The sequence below is a fragment of the Lampris incognitus genome, chromosome 7 (assembly GCF_029633865.1).
Source record: "Lampris incognitus isolate fLamInc1 chromosome 7, fLamInc1.hap2, whole genome shotgun sequence".
NCBI classification, from domain to species: domain Eukaryota; kingdom Metazoa; phylum Chordata; class Actinopteri; order Lampriformes; family Lampridae; genus Lampris; species Lampris incognitus.
The window spans coordinates 5778885-5796520 of NC_079217.1; the positions used below are offsets into that span (position 1 = coordinate 5778885).

General features: G+C 51.0%; 1 protein-coding gene across 1 annotated transcript in view; it reads left to right on the forward strand.

Moving 5' to 3' along the window:
- Positions 1-4554: 4554 nt before the first annotated feature.
- pitpnm3 (PITPNM family member 3) overlaps positions 4555-17636 on the forward strand; it is a 148913-nt gene continuing 135831 nt past the window's right edge. The window contains exon 1 of the mRNA XM_056283491.1: positions 4555-4614. Within this exon, the coding sequence (XP_056139466.1) occupies positions 4590-4614 (25 nt within the window). The 5' untranslated portion in view covers positions 4555-4589. The remainder of the gene's footprint in view (positions 4615-17636) is intronic.

Below are 17636 nucleotides of genomic sequence, written 5' to 3' on the forward strand. Positions count from 1 at the left end.
TTGGTGCCTCCAGAGTACCATGACCTCCAAGCCATGTTCAACAAGCAGCAAGCTCTCTCTCTGCCTCCTCATCGCCCCTATGATTGCGCTATTGACCTGCTGCCGGGCGCTCCCCTCCCCAGCAGCCGTCTATATAGCCTCTCCAAGCCTGAGCGGGAGTCCATGGAGAGGTACATGAAGGACTCCTTGACTGCTGGTCTTATTCGCCCGTCATCATCACCCCTTGGTGCGGGGTTCTTTTTTGTGGCCAAGAAGGACAAAACCCTCCGGCCGTGTATTGACTATAGAGGCCTCAATAACATCACAGTCAAGAATAAGTACCCTCTGCCCCTCATGACTTCCGCTTTTGATTCTCTCCAGGGAGCCACAGTGTTCACTACACTAGACCTCCGCAATGCTTACCACCTGGTCCGGGTTCGAGATGGAGATGAATGGAAGACTGCCTTCAACACCCCCCTGGGGCATTTTGAATATCTGGTGATGCCGTTTGGTCTCACTAATGCCCCAGCCGTCTTCCAGAGTCTGGTCAATGACGTCCTACGTGACATGTTGGATCGTTTCGTTTTTGTTTACCTGGATGATATCCTGATTTTTTCCAGAGACCTGTCAGAGCATGTCATGCACGTCCGCCAAGTCCTTCAACGGCTTCTGGAGAACCACCTTTTCGTAAAAGCAGAGAAGTGCAAATTCTATGCCCCTTCAGTCACCTTCCTGGGCTACATCGTGGCCGATGGGCAGGTGAGAATGGACCCTGCCAAGGTCAGAGCAGTTCTTGAGTGGCCAAGCCTGACCAGCCGTAAGCAGCTTCAGAGGTTCCTCGGGTTTGCCAACTTCTACAGACGGTTCATCCGCAACTACAGCCGCGTTGCGGCCCCACTAACCACTCTTACCTCCACCTCCAGATCGTTCCTGTGGACCCCTGTAGCAGAGGCAGCTTTCCAAGCCCTCAAGCACCGCTTCACCACAGCTCCTATCCTCATCCAGCCAGACCCAACCAAGCAGTTCATTGTAGAAGTGGACGCCTCTGAGATTGGGGTGGGGGGCGGTCCTTTCTCAGCGCTCCAGTGAGGATGGCAAGACACACCCCTGTGCCTTCCTGTCTCGCCGTCTCTTCCCAGCTGAAAGGAACTATGATGTGGGGAATCATGAGCTCCTGGCGGTGAAATTGGCACTGGAGGAATGGCGACATTTTCTGGAGGGGTCTGAGCTTCCTTTCATAGTGTGGACTGACCATAAGAACCTGGAATACATCCAGTCAGCAAAGCGACTCACCGCGCGCCAAGCCAGGTGGGCGCTCTTTTTTGGTCGTTTTAATTTTTCTTTGACGTACAGACCTGGCTCCAGGAATGCCAAGCCCGATGCTCTGTCTCGTGTGCATGGGGAGGAGTCTGAGCCCAAGCTCCAACCTGACACCATCGTTCCCTCTACCTGTGTGGTTGCGGCTGCGGCTGTCACCTGGAACATTGAAAGGGAGGTCATGGCAGCACAACAGACTCAGCCTGACCCAGGTAACGGTCCCCCCAGGCGCTTGTTTGTTCCAGACGCTGTTAGATCTAGCGTGTTGCAGTGGGCTCACTCTTCCAAACTTACCTGCCATCCTGGAGTAACCCGTACCCTAGCCTTCCTCCGCAGGCAGTTCTGGTGGCCTTCCGTGACGGAGGATACTGGGTGTTTTGTTTCTGCCTGTCCTGTTTGTGCCCGGAATAAGCCCTCCACTCGGGCCAGTGCCGGTCTGCTGCGCCCCCTGCCTGTTCCACACCGTCCCTGGTCGCATCTGTCCTTGGATTTCGTCTCTGGTCTGCCCGCCTCCGACGGTAACACCGTTGTACTGACTGTCGTTGATCGCTTCAGTAAATTTGCTCACTTTTTGCCCTTGTCTAAACTGCCTTCGGCCCGAGAGACTGCGGATCTGCTGGTCAGGGAGGTTTTCCGGGTCCACGGTCTTCCCCGTGATATAGTGTCTGACTGTGGCCCCCAGTTCACTTCTGCTGTCTGGAAGGCTTTCTGCTCTGCCATCGGTGCCACCGTCAGCCTGTCATCGGGGTTCCATCCTCAGACCAACGGCCAGGCCGAGAGGGCCAACCAGGCATTGGAGACTGTCCTCCGCTGTCTGGTGTCTGCCAACCCATCCTCTTGGTCCTCACAACTTCCCTGGGTAGAATATGCCCATAACACCTTGCCATCGTCTGCTACTGGGTTGTCCCCTTTTCAATGCCTTTACGGCTATCGGCCCCCCCTTTTTCCTTCTCAAGAGGTCGACATTCCAGTTCCGTCTGTCCAGGCCCATGTCCGTCGGTGCCGTCGGACTTGGCGGCGAGCCCGTGCTGCACTGCTCAGGGCCTCCGGCCGTTACCAGCGCTTGGCGGATCGTCATCGCACTCCTGCTCCGGACTACTCCCCCGGTGACCAAGTATGGCTCTCTACCAAGGATCTACCCTTGAGATCTGACGCTAAAAAACTGTCCCCCAGGTATATTGGTCCCTTTCCCATTGTCAAAGTCATTAACCCCTCTGTGGTCCGTCTGAAGCTGCCCCGCACTCTCCGGGTCCACCCTTCCTTCCATGTGTCCTGCCTCAAACCTGTCTCTACCAGCCCTCTAGTTCCTCCGCCCCCCCCCCCGCCCCCACCTCCTCGTATGATCAATGATCATCCAGCTTACACCGTTCGTCGTCTCCTGGACTCTCGTTGCCGCGGTCGCGGCCTGCAGTATCTCGTGGACTGGGAGGGATATGGCCCGGAGGAGAGGTGTTGGGTCCCTCGTCGCCTTGTCCTGGACGTGAACCTCATCCGGGACTTCCACAGGACGCACCCTAACGGGCCTGGTAGGTCGCCCGGTGGCGCCCCTCGGAGGGGGGGTACTGTCACAGCCTCTCGCCCTTGACATCAAAGCGATCGCCCTTGACACCTGCTACACCAGCTGACACCTGCTACGCCAGCTGACACCTGCTGCCCCCTCCTTCACCCCGGCACACCAGCTGACACCTGCTACACCAGCTGACACCTGCTGCCTCCTCCTTCACCCCGGCACGCCAGCTGGCCATCAAGCAATCGCCCTCACCCTTAAAAGGCCTCCACTGTGGACCAGTCTTCGCTGGAACGTTGCCATTCATGGACTTCTGCCTTCCTGCCTACCTGCCACAGAGTCACCTCCTGCTCTACCCCCGAGATCGGTCACTTCAATAAGACTGGATTCTTCCCTTACCTGGTTGTCCCGTCTGCTTTTGGGTTCTTTCCCGATACGTGACAATTTCAACCAATATGTAATGCTGCTGACAGGAGCTCACAGACTGAAAACACTTTTATTTCATAATTATTTGCATTATACAACTAAATTATGTTTAACATGTTTAAGTAGATTTTCATGTCTTGATGCTTGAAGGGGGCAGCGCCCTGTACTGGCCAGCCGCCAGATTGAGGGGTGGGGGAGGTATTCACGGGACCTTTTCAGGGGCCCAGGCCGTTTCTGTGGGCGGGCCTGCTGATCACAGCGAGGTGTGGCACCGACTAGTCATTCCTGATTATTGGCGTTAAATACCACGTCCGTGGTTCATAATCGTGATTGACAGGAGCCCTCTCGCCACGAGCGCATTTCGCAGACTGAAAAGCCGCGGAGGGAGCGGATGTGAGGACGCCTCTTCGCCACCGGAGGCAGTAGAACGCCGGTGCTTGTGCGGAGCAACTCCGGACTGCTGTTAACGGCGGAGGGGCGTGCACGATACCAGCCAAGTCTGCAGATACCAGCACGCGCGTGTACGTGTGCGCGCGTGTGTGCGTGCAGGATCTGCGCCTCAGTAGTCTCGAGGGTCTCGGCACGGATCACTTGAGAAGCGAAGCGGCGGATACTGCGCACCAGAAAGATAAGAAAAGAAAAGAAAACGACTCACCAGTACAGCCCAACCAACATCTGCCTCTCTTCTCTTTCTCTTTCTCCCTCTCTCTCTCCCTCTCTCTCTCTCCCTCTCTCTCTCTTTAACCTTACCTCATCCTGGCGGGCGTAAAGGCGCACCCACGAAGAAGGCGCGCTCCGAAAAGAACTACAACATTAGCGAGAGGACGAGTCTGGCGGACTGGACCACATTAACGAGAGGACGAGTCTGGCGGACTGGACCACACAACTAGCGAGAGGACGAGTCTGGTGGACTGGACAACTAGCGAGAGGACGAGTCTGGCGGACTGGACCACATTAGCGAGAGGACGAGTCTGGCGGACTGGACAACTAGCGAGAGGACGAGTCTGGTGGACTGGACCACATTAGCGAGAGGACGAGTCTTGCGGACTGGACCACATTAGCGAGAGGACGAGTCTGGCGGACTGGACAACTAGCGAGAGGACGAGTCTGGCGGACTGGACCACATTAGCGAGAGGACGAGTCTGGCGGACTAGACCACATTAGTGAGAGGACGAGTCTGGCGGACTAGACCACATTAGTGAGAGGACGAGTCTGGCGGACTGGACCACATTAGCGAGAGGACGAGTCTGGCGGACTGGATCACAGTAGCGAGAGGACGAGTCTGGCGGACTGGACCACATTAGCGAGAGGACGAGTCTGGCGGACCGGCCGGTGGACGACACACACACACGAGACAACGATGTCAAAGGAAGCGCGAGGAAAAGGTGAGCGGTCCTGTCGGTTGTCATGTGTCGTGTTAACAGGTAGAATGTCGCGCGGACGGCGGTCCGGAGGAATGCGTGGCGGCCGACGCACGGTGCGGCGCGTCGCGGCGCGGCGCGGCTCGGCTCGGCTCGCGTGCGAGACCGTGTCCCCGAGTCCGGTATGCCCCGATTTCGTGCGTCTCGCCTCGTGTTTGCTCCGAGGCGATGCAGAAAACGGCACAACCTCACGGGCGAGAGAGGGGACGCCGAACCCCCACCTGTCCTCCGCTGTCCCCCAAAATATGGCACGCGTGGTGAAAATAGCAGGGTGCGTGTACGGGTCGTTGCCGTTTTTGCACGGTTCAGTCGCGTGCACTGGCGCTGGCACGGAGGCGTCTTCATTTATGGGATTCAAGTAGGCTGCGTTGAGGCTCCAGGGTCCCCCCTTACCACAAACCTGATCGCTCTCGCGTCTACAAGCACATCCTCACCTCAGGGCGGCACGGTGGCGCAGTGGTTAGCGCGATCGCATCACAGCAAGAAGGTTCTGGGTTAGAGCCCCGTGGTAGTCCAACCTTGGGCGGGTCGTCCCGGATCGTCCTCTGTGTGGAGTTTGCATCTTCTCCCCGTGTCTGCGTGGGTTTCCTCCCACGGTCCAAAGACATGTAGGTCAAGTGAATCGGCCGTACTAAACGGTCTCTAGGTGTGTGGTGGTGGTGGTGGTGGTGGTGGGGGGGGCCCTGTGTGGTGACCGGTCCGATGGCCTGGTGGCCTGTCCGGTGGCCTGTCCAGGGTGTCTCCCCTCCTGCCGCCCAATGACTGCAGGGATAGGTCCCAGCATCCCCGCGACCCAGAGAGCAGGATACGCGGTTCGGATAATGGATGGATGGAGGGCTCCTCATCTCATGGGTTCTGTCAGACCTTATAAAGCTAGACCCAGGAACAGTTAACGTGGGCGGTACTGTCCATTTTGCCACTGTAATTTAACTGTCATATTTATGTAACTCTTTAAGAAAGAAGCCGAGGTCGCACCGGTCCCGACTTAGCAGGCGACGGGGTCGTTCCATTTCATACTGCTTAGATTTCAATTGTTCCCGAGAGCATTTTCAATTTGCCACCGTCGTTCCCATGCCTGTTAAACCAGCAGCACAACCGTGCTGGAGCCTTTCACGTGGTTTTCTTCCTGTCTTCCTCTATCGGGGATAACTGGTCAATAGAAATGAACCCCTAATCCCATTGCTTGGCTTTCAGAAACCATCCATAAACCCCTTCCCAGGTGTTATACCTTGGAGAAGCTCACCTGTCAGTCCCATACTACCAGCCCATGTATTAATGCCTAATGTAATAATATAAGCTACTATCTGAGTGCAAAAGAAATTGCACGATGACGATGGCGCCACAAAGGAATTTTATATGTTTGCTCTGGTCTGGCCTGATATCTAAGCAACATAAGGTAATGTCTTACTGTACCTGGTGGTCCAGTGGTCAGCACTGTTGCCTCACAGCAAGAAGGTCCTGGGTTCGAACCCCAGGCTGTCGCAGGTCCCCCCTGTGTGGAGTTTGCATGTTCTCCCCCATGTCTGCCTGGGTTTCCTCCGGGTGTTCCTCCCACCATCAAAAAGACATGCATGTTAGGGTTAATACTCCTTGCCTGTGCCCCTGAGCAAGGCAATGGAAAGAAGAACTGGAGTTGGTCCCCGGGCGCTGCAGCTGCCCACCCCAGATAGCAAAATTGCTGTGGCCTGGACCCGTCCCACACCCGACACTTTCATGTGGCCCACATACCACGTGGAATGATGGCACTTGGGCGGTCCGCTCCTGCTTGCCAGATCTGGGCCAGAACCAAGCCATAGCAATGTGCCACAAGTTTGCCAAAGGTGGCCCATATTTGGGCCATATTCACCATTTACCACACGGGCCACTTCACGGTCACATCCAGATTACATGTTGCCGAGAGCACCGCATCTTTGCCAAAAAAGGCCCACGTTTGATTTGGCGTATTTGGGCCATATTTGCTGTTATACATGTGGGCCACTTCAGGCTCACACCCATTTTGTCAGGGCCAGAAGAAGGCCACCAGTGCCGCATCATTGCCTGAAGTGGCCCACATCTGGATGCAATCGGGGACTGCTCCTATACGGTAGGATGGGTTAAATGCTGAGCACAAATTCCATCGTGAGACTACAATGTCGAATAAAGTGGTTTTCATTCATGCATTTCATATTTACTCTGCACAGCACATAGAGGATCCAGTGTTGTCCAAGGTGAATAAGCTCTCAGATATCATGTAGAGTCAGGTTGCATGCTTTCAGTGAGTTCAGGTGTCTCAACAAGAGGACAAACCTGGTTTCCATGTTAGGCATGTTCCGCTTACCAGTCCTTAATCATGGGGCGTTTTTTTTCATGTTAACATTTACCACCTTGCTCATTTGAGTCCACAGTGGGATGAGAAAGCTGCAGAAAGTGACAGTTCCTCGTCATCATGTCATTTCATATAACTGTTACTGGCAGGGTTGCCACATGGGGGATATAAAAAAAAAGCATCTCATTCAGAGTGTGGACAAAAGTGCAATCAAAGCGATTTCAGTCACAAAGATAATATTAGATTAGGAGCCGTGTGGTCCTCTACGCAGCATTACAGCAGATCTAGCCGCTGCATGAGGAAATCAATGCTCCCCGGTTTCTTTGAGCACATTAGAAACTCATTTTTCAACTCGCTGGCCGTATGTGGACGTCTTCCAGTTCATCATAAATATGATGCAAGAGCTTAATCATAAAATGTACGTGGCTAATGGGAAAAAAAAGACCAGGTCAAAACCTAGTATATGGCTGGACTGTGTATGGTCAATGTTGGACATTGGGGCCAATTTGTTCCAAGGAAAGTCAGTGGTCGTGTCTATAATGTGAATTCCTGGATATTAAATGTTAATCTGCAATTTTTCTGTAGTGGTCCCAGTAATATTTGTTGTCAAAGTGTACCGGAGTAATATATCACATGACATTGTTAAGCTACGTTCGAAAAAAAGGTTGCACGTCAACGTTGAAAACGGGAGTTTCTGAAAGTCTTCACCCTGGAAGGAGTTTTCCAAAAGGTCCGTTTTCAGTATGCCCCTTTTCCATTTCATGGTACCGGCTCAACTCGACTCGCCCTTTTTTCGTTTCCATTCCTGGAAGGTACCGGCATGTTGGTAACTGTTACCACTTTCCTGGTACCGCCTTCGTCGAGGTTCCAAAAAAAAAAAAACTTGCGCGGGTGCCAAAATCAATGCAGACCTCTGATTGGTCAGAGAAATGCGCCATGCGTCATTGCGTCGCTGCGTCATCAATGCGCGCATGGGATATCACCCGCCATTTCTAAAGGCCGAAGCAGTCGACGCCGGAGTAGCGGCTCAGGGATACCATGTCCTTTCTTAAGCTAGGGAAGACCAAATACGCTGCGAGGTAACCCTGATAACTTTTATGGCACATGGCAACCCTTGTTGATGTTTTATAACGCTCTTCAATCTCTGTCTCCTGACTAATGCCCCCCCCTCCATTTTTCCTTCTTTTTCTTTCTGTGGTTGCTATGGTTGGGTTGATTTATTGATTTATTTGCTTGCTTCATAAACGTGTTCTGGTTTTTTTGTTTTGTTGATACTACAAAAATGTTTGATGAAAAATATTTTTAAAAAGTACATTTTACGGTTAGTGATGTCGCCTTGTGGTGCAGTACACCCCGTATCGAATCCCGCACCGGGCAAGAAAATAACCGGTTACATTGGTGGCAGCGGTGGGACCCGGAAGTGTGCAGATCCTCAGAAGTCTCTTCGGAGCGCGGGAATAACAAAGCGCGAGGGCGCGCTTCCGGGGAGGGTGACGACTGTAAACTACTAATAAGACACGTTAGCCCCTAGCTAACGGGTCTGACCCTTTAGCCGAGCGGTTAGTGATGTCGCCTTGTGGTGCAGTACACCTCGTATCGAATCCCGCACCGGTTACAAAACTAAAAAAAAAAAATGGAGAGCCGAAAATCCGCGCCGTGGTCTGTCCAATAATGGAGAACGACGCAGAAGCGAGTCGAGTTGAGCTGGCACCATGCAGGGCATTATAGAATGCAGCTTGCGTGTGGACGAAAGGCCAAAACACGTGTAAAAAAGAAGCTACGCTTTCAAAAATACCTGCGTACATGTGGACAAGGCGTAAGGCGAAGTCGCCGAGAATGAGTTGCGCATCACTTGCAACCGCCCCCTGCCCCGTCTCAAGGTCAGATTCACAAAAGATACTGTAACGTGCATGGATAAGAAGGCACGCTGGCTGGCGGGTCTGACCCTTTAGTCGAGCGGTTAGCGCTGTCTCCTGCGTTGCGGGTGATACGGGTTCGCTTCCCGGCCGCGGCACTTCCTGTGGTTGCGTTGTCCCCCGAATTCGCTACATTGGTGTCAAAAGTGGGATGGAGCGACCGTAAGGCCATCGGAAGCGCATGCGCCCTGAGGCGTGAAGGAGCTTAAGCGCGGGGACGCGCTTGCCGAAGGAGATGGGTAGTGTAACGTGCATGGATAAGTCTGACCCTTTAGTCTAGCGGTTAGCGATGTCTCCTGCGGTGCGGGCGATACGGGTTCGCTTCCCGGCCGCGGCAGTTCCCGTGGCTGTGTTGTCCCCCGAATTCGCTACAATATTGTGCGAATGATATTGCAGCGCAAACTCGCCCATGACATTTTGCAGCCGAGTGCAATTTGCCCCTGTTTTGCGTCTGATTACAATTATCCATGTGGCAAACTATAAATGGTGGCTTTGTGCCAAGACTACCCTAGGCAGGTTCAGCGTCACTCTTGATGTCATCAAGTATAGCAAGAATCGTTAGGCCTGGCAACCTGTATCTGCGAATGATTTCGGTCTCGGTTAAATCGGAAAGGGATATTCTGCAAAACACCCGCTCACGAGCAGACCTGGCACGACGACGCCTTCGCCTGGGCTACGGTCACTGCTGCCGTGACCACTCTGGCAAGTCTGGCCGCCAGTTACCACCGACTCTCTCAAGGCGCCAATGTAACCGGTTATTTTCTTGCCCGGTGCGATACGATGTGTACTGCACCGCAAGGCGACATCACTAACCGCTCGGCTAAAGGGTCAGACCCGTCTAGCTAACGTGTCTTATTAGTAGTTTACACTAATAATGTTCACTCTCTCTAACTGCGTGTGGCTGTTAGCGCTGGTGTTTTGCAGTGAGGCTCATTTGCAGAGAAAGGGGTCAATTTTGTGCCAAACGGATGCGTACTACCGAATTTAAATACGAGCAAATAGCACCTGAGCACTGACATGCGATTTGCTTGGCATCGCAGTCGAGAAGGGTCTGACTGCGGACTTTAGGGCAGGGGCGTAACTTATAGCAGAACTCCCATCACTGGCGCTAACCTCCCAACCTCAACCTCAGCCGGGAGGGGGGGGGGGGTTCTTGAACTGGCAAGTAGGCGTTCCTTGTACTGATGTGGGTGTGTGTTATGATTTAGGGGCGTGTCTTGCAGTCCGCAGACGGACGCTGTTGGCGTTTCACCCATTGCGGGTGCTTTGAGAATTACACCGATTCTTTTTGTCTTATTTGTGCAAGTTTAGCACAGTCCTTATGTGCATTCACCAGTGAGTGTTTTGTCAGTGTGATTGTTATTTGTGGTGCTCGGCCGACCAATCCTGTAACTTCAGTGACGTTGTTGGTCACCTGATCCAGTGGCTTAATCGCGTCAAACATGATCACTCAGTCACTCGCTCTAAACATGATCACTCAATAAGTCACGCTAATGTGGTTGCTCAGCTAGTCAGTCAGACAGTCAGACAAGACAGTCAGGGACATTCACATTTGTGGGGCTGGCCCGCCGGCCAGTCCAGCCAAAAACAGTGTGGGGCCATGACCATTTATTTCACCCATGCTCACCAGAATGATGTGAGCCCTGCAAAGCTTGAGCCGGCTAATGGCCAACTGATGACACTCTGCAATATGTGGGGGTCACTTCTCCAACACTTATCTCACGCAAATGCTATGTCGGGCTCCATTTCAAATCACTTGAACCCTCCCCCTGAAATGTATTACTTCTACGATAGTAGTAACTGGGCTGTTCATATAGAAAAGGTGTTCTTTCAGAATTCTCTTGAAATATGGCCAAGGCAGACTATTTGAATCAATCTCTCTCACGAGTGATTACAGATCTTATCAATCTTAAATTCAATTATAAGGACGGCTGCAGGAATTCCCTATAACATTTTATTCTTAGACTCTGTCTCTCTATCTATCTTATCTATCTATCTATCTATCTATCTATCTATCTATCTATCTATCTATCTATCTATCTATCTATCTATCTATCTATCTATCTATCTATCTATCTATCTACCTGCGTTGTTCATCTTTGTCATGGTATCAGACGGCAACAGGGTAGTTGTCCTTTTGACTGACTGTTTTAACATCTGTTGTTTTATAGGATGCTGTGGGTTAAATATAAACCAGTAAACCAAACATTGTCCAAGTCCAGACTCGATAGGAAGCCATGGAGTCACTGCAGAAAAGCAAAGCAGCTTTGTAAAAACATCTTCACAAAGCTGCTTTGCTTTTCATGCTGAGTATCAGAGAGTCCCTCTGTGGAGTCAAAATATTGAAAGATTATTGAAGGGGAAAAATATTGATTAAAAAATTACAAAGGCTGACTTGAAATTAGCCTCAGGCGTCAATTGATAATGAGCTGTGTGACTCAAATGGAGAATAATGTGAAGCATTGATAATAAACCTTTTTGGGCGAGGCAAGGTGAGACCCAATGACTGTGTGCTTCAGACTGTCGTCTGCTCTGCCAGACTCGGGGCTGCAACTCAGAGGTGTTATCCTGTCAGACATCCGCAAGAGCTCCAGCATTTCTAATTGCCCTGATTCTCACTGTCATCTCACCTAGAGGTCAATTCTTTTCAAGCTGATCTCAAAAACCATTCTGGGGCTTAGTGTGGGATACAGCCCAGCCCGGCATTGGTGCAGCTTGCCAGAGTTGTTGAAACCCGGACCACTCTGAAGGGTTTTCCATTTTCTGTCCAAACAAAATAAATGTCTACGTCCTGTTTTGCTAAGGTTTGGCATCAAGCTAAAAATAGAGGTAAAGGAGGCAGTGATGGAGAGCTGCTGCTGCTGCTGCTGCTGCTGCTGCTGCTACTGCTATCTCTCTCTGCGTCTGTCTGCCTCCCTCTCTCTCTCCCTCTATCTCTGTCTCGCTGTCTGTCTCTGTCTCTCCCTCTGTCTGTGTCTCTGTGTCTCTCCCTCTGTCTCTGTCTCACTGTCTCTCTCTGTCTCTCCCTCTGTCTGTGTCTCTCCCTCTATCTCTGTCTCGCTGTCTGTCTCTGTCTCTCCCTCTGTCTGTGTCTCTGTGTCTCTCCCTCTGTCTCTGTCTCACTGTCTCTCTCTGTCTCTCCCTCTGTCTGTGTCTCTCCCTCTGTCTCTGTCTCACTGTCTCTCTCTGTCTCTCCCTCTGTCTGTGTCTCTCCCTCTGTCTCTGTCTCGCTGTCTGTCTCTGTCTCTCCCTCTCCCTCTGTCTGTGTCTCTCCCTCTATCTCTGTCTCGCTGTCTGTCTCTCCCTCTGTCTCTGTCTCACTGTCTCTCTCTGTCTCTCCCTCTGTCTGTGTCTCTGTGTCTCTCCCTCTGTCTCTGTCTCGCTGTCTGTCTCTGTCTCTCCCTCTGTCTGTGTCTCTCCCTCTATCCCTGTCTCGCTGTCTGTCTCTGTCTGTGTCTGTGTCTCTGTGTCTCTCCCTCTATCTCTGTCTTGCTGTCTGTCTCTGTCTCTCCCTCTGTCTCTCCCTCTATCTCTGTCTCGCTGTCTGTCTCTGTCTCTCCCTCTGTCTGTGTCTCTGTGTCTCTCCCTCTATCTCTGTCTCGCTGTCTGTCTCTGTCTCTCCCTCTGTCTGTGTCTCTGTGTCTCTCCCTCTGTCTCTGTCTCACTGTCTCTCTCTGTCTCTCCCTCTGTCTGTGTCTCTCCCTCTGTCTCTGTCTCGCTGTCTGTCTCTGTCTCTCCCTCTCCCTCTGTCTGTGTCTCTCCCTCTATCTCTGTCTCGCTGTCTGTCTCTCCCTCTGTCTCTGTCTCACTGTCTCTCTCTGTCTCTCCCTCTGTCTGTGTCTCTGTGTCTCTCCCTCTGTCTCTGTCTCGCTGTCTGTCTCTGTCTCTCCCTCTGTCTGTGTCTCTCCCTCTATCCCTGTCTCGCTGTCTGTCTCTGTCTGTGTCTGTGTCTCTGTGTCTCTCCCTCTATCTCTGTCTCGCTGTCTGTCTCTGTCTCTCCCTCTGTCTCTCCCTCTATCTCTGTCTCGCTGTCTGTCTCTGTCTCTCCCTCTGTCTGTGTCTCTGTGTCTCTCCCTCTATCTCTGTCTCGCTGTCTGTCTCTGTCTCTCCCTCTGTCTGTGTCTCTGTGTCTCTCCCTCTATCTCTGTCTCGCTGTCTGTCTCTGTCTCTCCCTCTGTCTCTGTATCTCTTGCTCTGTCTCCCTCTCTCTGTCCATCTCTCTTTTCGTCTCTCCCTCTGTGTCTATCTCTCTCTGTCTCTCTCTCTGTATCTCTCTCTCTCTCTCTCTCTCTCTCTCTCTCTCTCTCTCTCTCTCCGTCTCTCTCTCTCAATTCAATTCAGTTCAATATGTGCTTTATTGGTATGACATACGTTTGTGTACATATTGCCAAAGCATGTAAAACAACAACAACACAATACAACAATGATTATAATAATAACAGCAACAACAACAATGATTATTATATCAAACAGTAACAGTAGCAATAGGTGCCATCACCCACTGTCTCTCAGGTTGTGGCAGGAATATATCTCTCTCTGTCTCTCCCTTTGTCTCTGTCTCTCTCTCTCTCTGTATCTCTCTCTCTGTCGCTCTCTCTCTGTCTCTGTCTGTCTGTCTGTCTGTCTGTCTGTCTGTCTGTCTGTCTGTCTGTCTCTCACTCTCTCTCTGTATCTCTGTCTCTGTATCTCTCTCTCTGTCGCTCTCTCTCTCTCTCTGTCTGTCTGTCTGTCTGTCTGTCTCTCACTCTCTCTCTGTCTCTGTATCTCTCTCTGTCTGTCTCTCTTCCCTATATTGGCCTACCCCCCCCCCCCCCCGTCGTCTGCTCCTCTCTCTGTAATGGAGTATAAACATAATTCTTGCGTTTTGCTGTCGTCGTCACACTTCCTGTGTGTAGTACAGTTTAGTATTGTGTCATCAAGTAAGCCTCGCGGGGAATGAAATGCGCGCTCTGCCAGCAAGATTTGCAGCTGAGGTCGTCTGAAATTCCCTAAATCCAGCTTTTGTTACGGAGTTTAAAATGTGGCAAGTAGGTGCAACTATAAAAGACTGTGCCGCGTGCCGTGCACCAATGTTCCCCGGGCAGCCACCTCAACAAGCAGCACCACAATGTTCCCTGAGTTCTACAGAGGCGCCCGCTAATACATCCCGCCTCTGACCTCTGTCATTGTATTGGGGCATATAAAATGGCGTTAATTTAAATTTAATGGCTGTTTGTCATGGGGAAGCACACAAGCCCTGTGTCAGAGAGTGGCTACTCGCCATGCATGAGGTGGCAGCCCCGCCGCCGAGCGAGGTCAGAGACGGGGCCGCAGGGAGGTGTCGGCTCACCTGGAGCCAGGCACCAATTTGCCTTATTCTTTTGATGCAAAATTGCTATTCATCATCACAAACATGACTGACATATATGAATAGCCCTGCCCTGTTTTTTGATTTTTTTTTTTAGTTATTATTATTTTGTGCAGTCTTTTAAAACGTGCTTTTTTTAGGGCGTCCGGGTAGCGCAGCGGTCTATTCTGTTGCCTACCAACACAGTGATCGCCAGTTCGAATCCCCGTGTTACCTCCAGCTTGGTCTGGCGGCCCTACAGACACAATTAGCCGTGTCTGCAGGTGGGAAACCAGATGTGGGTATGTGTCCTGGTTGCTGCACTAGCACCTCCTCTGGTCAGTCAGGGCACCTGTTCGGGGGGGGGACCGGACCGGGTAGGGGGGGAAATAGTTTGATCCTCCTGCGCGCAAGGTCTCCCTGATGAAACTCCCTCCTGTCAGGTGAAAAGCAGCGGCTGCCGACTCCACATGTATCGGAAGAGGCATGTGGTAGTCTGCATCCCTCCCCGGATCGGCAGAGGGGGGGTGGAGCAGAGACCGGGATGGCTTGGAAGAGTGGGGTAATTGGCCAAGTGCAATTGGGGAGAAAAATGGAGGGGGGGGTGTGCGTTTTTGGAAGAGAGGACACACCCAGACTCTTGTAGATATCTTTTTGGAAGGCCGTGCTTGACCGGCGCTCTAATGCTTGAGTATTAGTCGCTGTGTTTAAAACTTTAAAACCATAACAGGTCAATTTGCTGTGCGTTGAAAGAAGGGACGTTAGGTTATCCTCACTAGGTTTATATAACTCCATGTCACTGCTGGTTTCCGTACCGGTACCGCAAAGTTTTGCTTATGTCTTCTTCATCTTCTCAGCTTTATCAGCACCCGCCATGCTAAAGCTTAAATATGGGCTCAGTTTATCACCCTTCCCAGAGCAGAATAGGACACGGACCTCTTCATCCTGTCTTCCTCAGGGCTGTTATGAGAGACGGGGAGTTTTCACATGTACAATCATACTTTCACTGGAGATTCGTGGTGTCAACAGGAGGCAGGGCCGCTGTAGTAATGAAAGATTTTGAGGTTGATAGGAGCGTTGTGTCACAGCACTAGCAGCAGTGTATTTTTCTTTTTAAATCATAGATACAGAGCCGAGGTAAGAGGGAGTCTCGAGGGGGAAAGAAAACACATGGAAAGTGGCAAGCGAGCAATTTAACACTTTTGACAGAGAAATCAATCTCTTTGCTCCGTTTTGCTCATGGGCTGCGGTAATGGATTTTGTGTGTGCTGAAATGAGCTTTAACTGAATAAGAGGATGGATTATTAGAAAAGTGCTATAAAAAATGCAACTCCTTTGCTGTCATGTGCCTTTTGCAGCCCAAGATTGTGTGCAGTGATGCAGAATATTAGTGATAAAGACACATACACAGATGTAGATACAGATATAGATACAGAGATAGACACACACATGCACAAACGCACTTGCATACAATGTCTTGTTTTCGTCTCCTTTGTGGGTGTCTATTTTGTCTAGTCAGTGGTGTATGACTTCCTCTCTTTTCTAGGGCATGTCGTGTGTTGCTATGAGAGGCAGAAAGCACACTCCTTTCCTCTCCTTTCTAGATGCGGGGGTGGGGGGTCGAAGTTCCTCTCTTGACATGGTAGATATTACGCCCAGCTCCTGTGGCTGGTCCAATCGTCTTATTCTCTGGTCAGTCGTTAACATCATAAGAGGATCTTCTCGCCCGTCCTCGCTGCGGGCAGGGAACCATCACCATCATCCACGAGCTGTTAGCCGCCTATTGGCTGCTGTTAGTTGCTTATGAAGCCTCAACTTGAGGGGGGGGGGCATTAAAACATTGCTAATTTTGCAGATGAGGAGACTGGTGCTCGTACAGCTTGATGACCAGCTAGGCTGGAGTGGGTTGAGGTCGATGAAAGATGGAGAGCCTGTGGGGAGATATTGTTCAAAGAAAGGTAGCGTTTGACCAAAAGCAGGTCAGATCTCTGAAGAGTGACTGTCCCCCGTGACGCTTTTGATCCTGGGGGTATGTTCATTATCTATAAGACACACAGCACTTTGCAAGTGACTTCTTAAAGCTCACTTTTAGTATCAAAGGAATTTAACACTGATGGTTGGATGACATGATGCGTTTTCTATTTGGTTCCCTACCTATGATTACTTAGCACATTTGGGAAGCAGTAGGATTGTTAGGGTCGAAGCAAAATGTTGCACACAGGAAAAACTGTCAGTATGTATGTATGTATATGTGTGTGTGTGTGTGTGTGTGTGTGTGTGTGTACATACTTTTTTGTACTGGCCTTTATTTGAGCCCCATATTAATTACTGCAATGTTATTTGGTGCAGGACAGGTGACGATTAGCGAGCAGCAGTATGGTTTTATGCCAGGAAAGAGCACCACAGATGTGATGTTTGCTTTGCGAATGTTGATTGAGAAGTATAGAGAAGGCCATAAGGAGTTACATTGTGTCTTTATAGATTTAGAGAAAGCATATGACAGGGTGCCGAGAGAGGAGGTGTGGTATTGTATGAGGAAGACGGGAGTTGCAGAGAAGTATGTAGGAGTGGAGCAGGATATGTATGAGGGAAGTGTGACAGTGGTGAGGTGTGCGGTTGGAATGACAGATGGGTTCAAGGTGGAGGTGGGATTACGTCAAGGATCGGCTCTGAGCCCTTTCTTGTTTGCAGTGGTGATGGACAGGTTGACGGACGAGATCAAGCAGGAGTCTCCGCCGTTGGTGATGTTTGCAGATGACATTGTGATGTGTAGCAAGAGTAGGGTGCAGGTTGAGGAGAGCCTGGAGAGGTGGAGGTATGCACTGGAAAGAAGAGGAATGAAAGTCAGTAGCAGCAAGATGGAATACCTATGCGTGAATGAGAGGGAGGACAGCGGAATGGTGAGGATGCAAGGAGTAGAGGTGATGAAGGCATATGACTTTCAATACTTGGGATCAACTGTCCAAAGTAACGGGGAATGCAGAAGAGCTGAAGAAGAGACTGCAGGCAGGATGGAGTGGGTGGAGAAGAGTGTCAGGAGTGGTTTGTGACAGAAGGGTACCAGCAAGAGTTAAAGGGAAGGTTTACAAGATGATTGTGAGACCAGCTATGTTATATGGTTTGGAGACGACAGTGGCACTGACGAAAGACAGGAGGTGGAGCTGGAGGTGGCAGAGTTGAAGATGATAAGATTTTCACTGGGAGTGATGAAGAAGAACAGGATTAGGAATGAGTATATTAGAGGGACAGCTCAGGTTGGACGGTTTGGAGACAAAGCAAGAGAGACAAGATTGAGATGGTTTGGACATGCGTGGAGGAGAGATGCTGGGTATATTGGGAGAAGGATGCTGAATATGGAGCTGCCAGAGAAGAGGCACACATACCACCTACCTAAACATCATTGCAGACCAAGTACACCCCTTCATGGCAATGGTTTTCC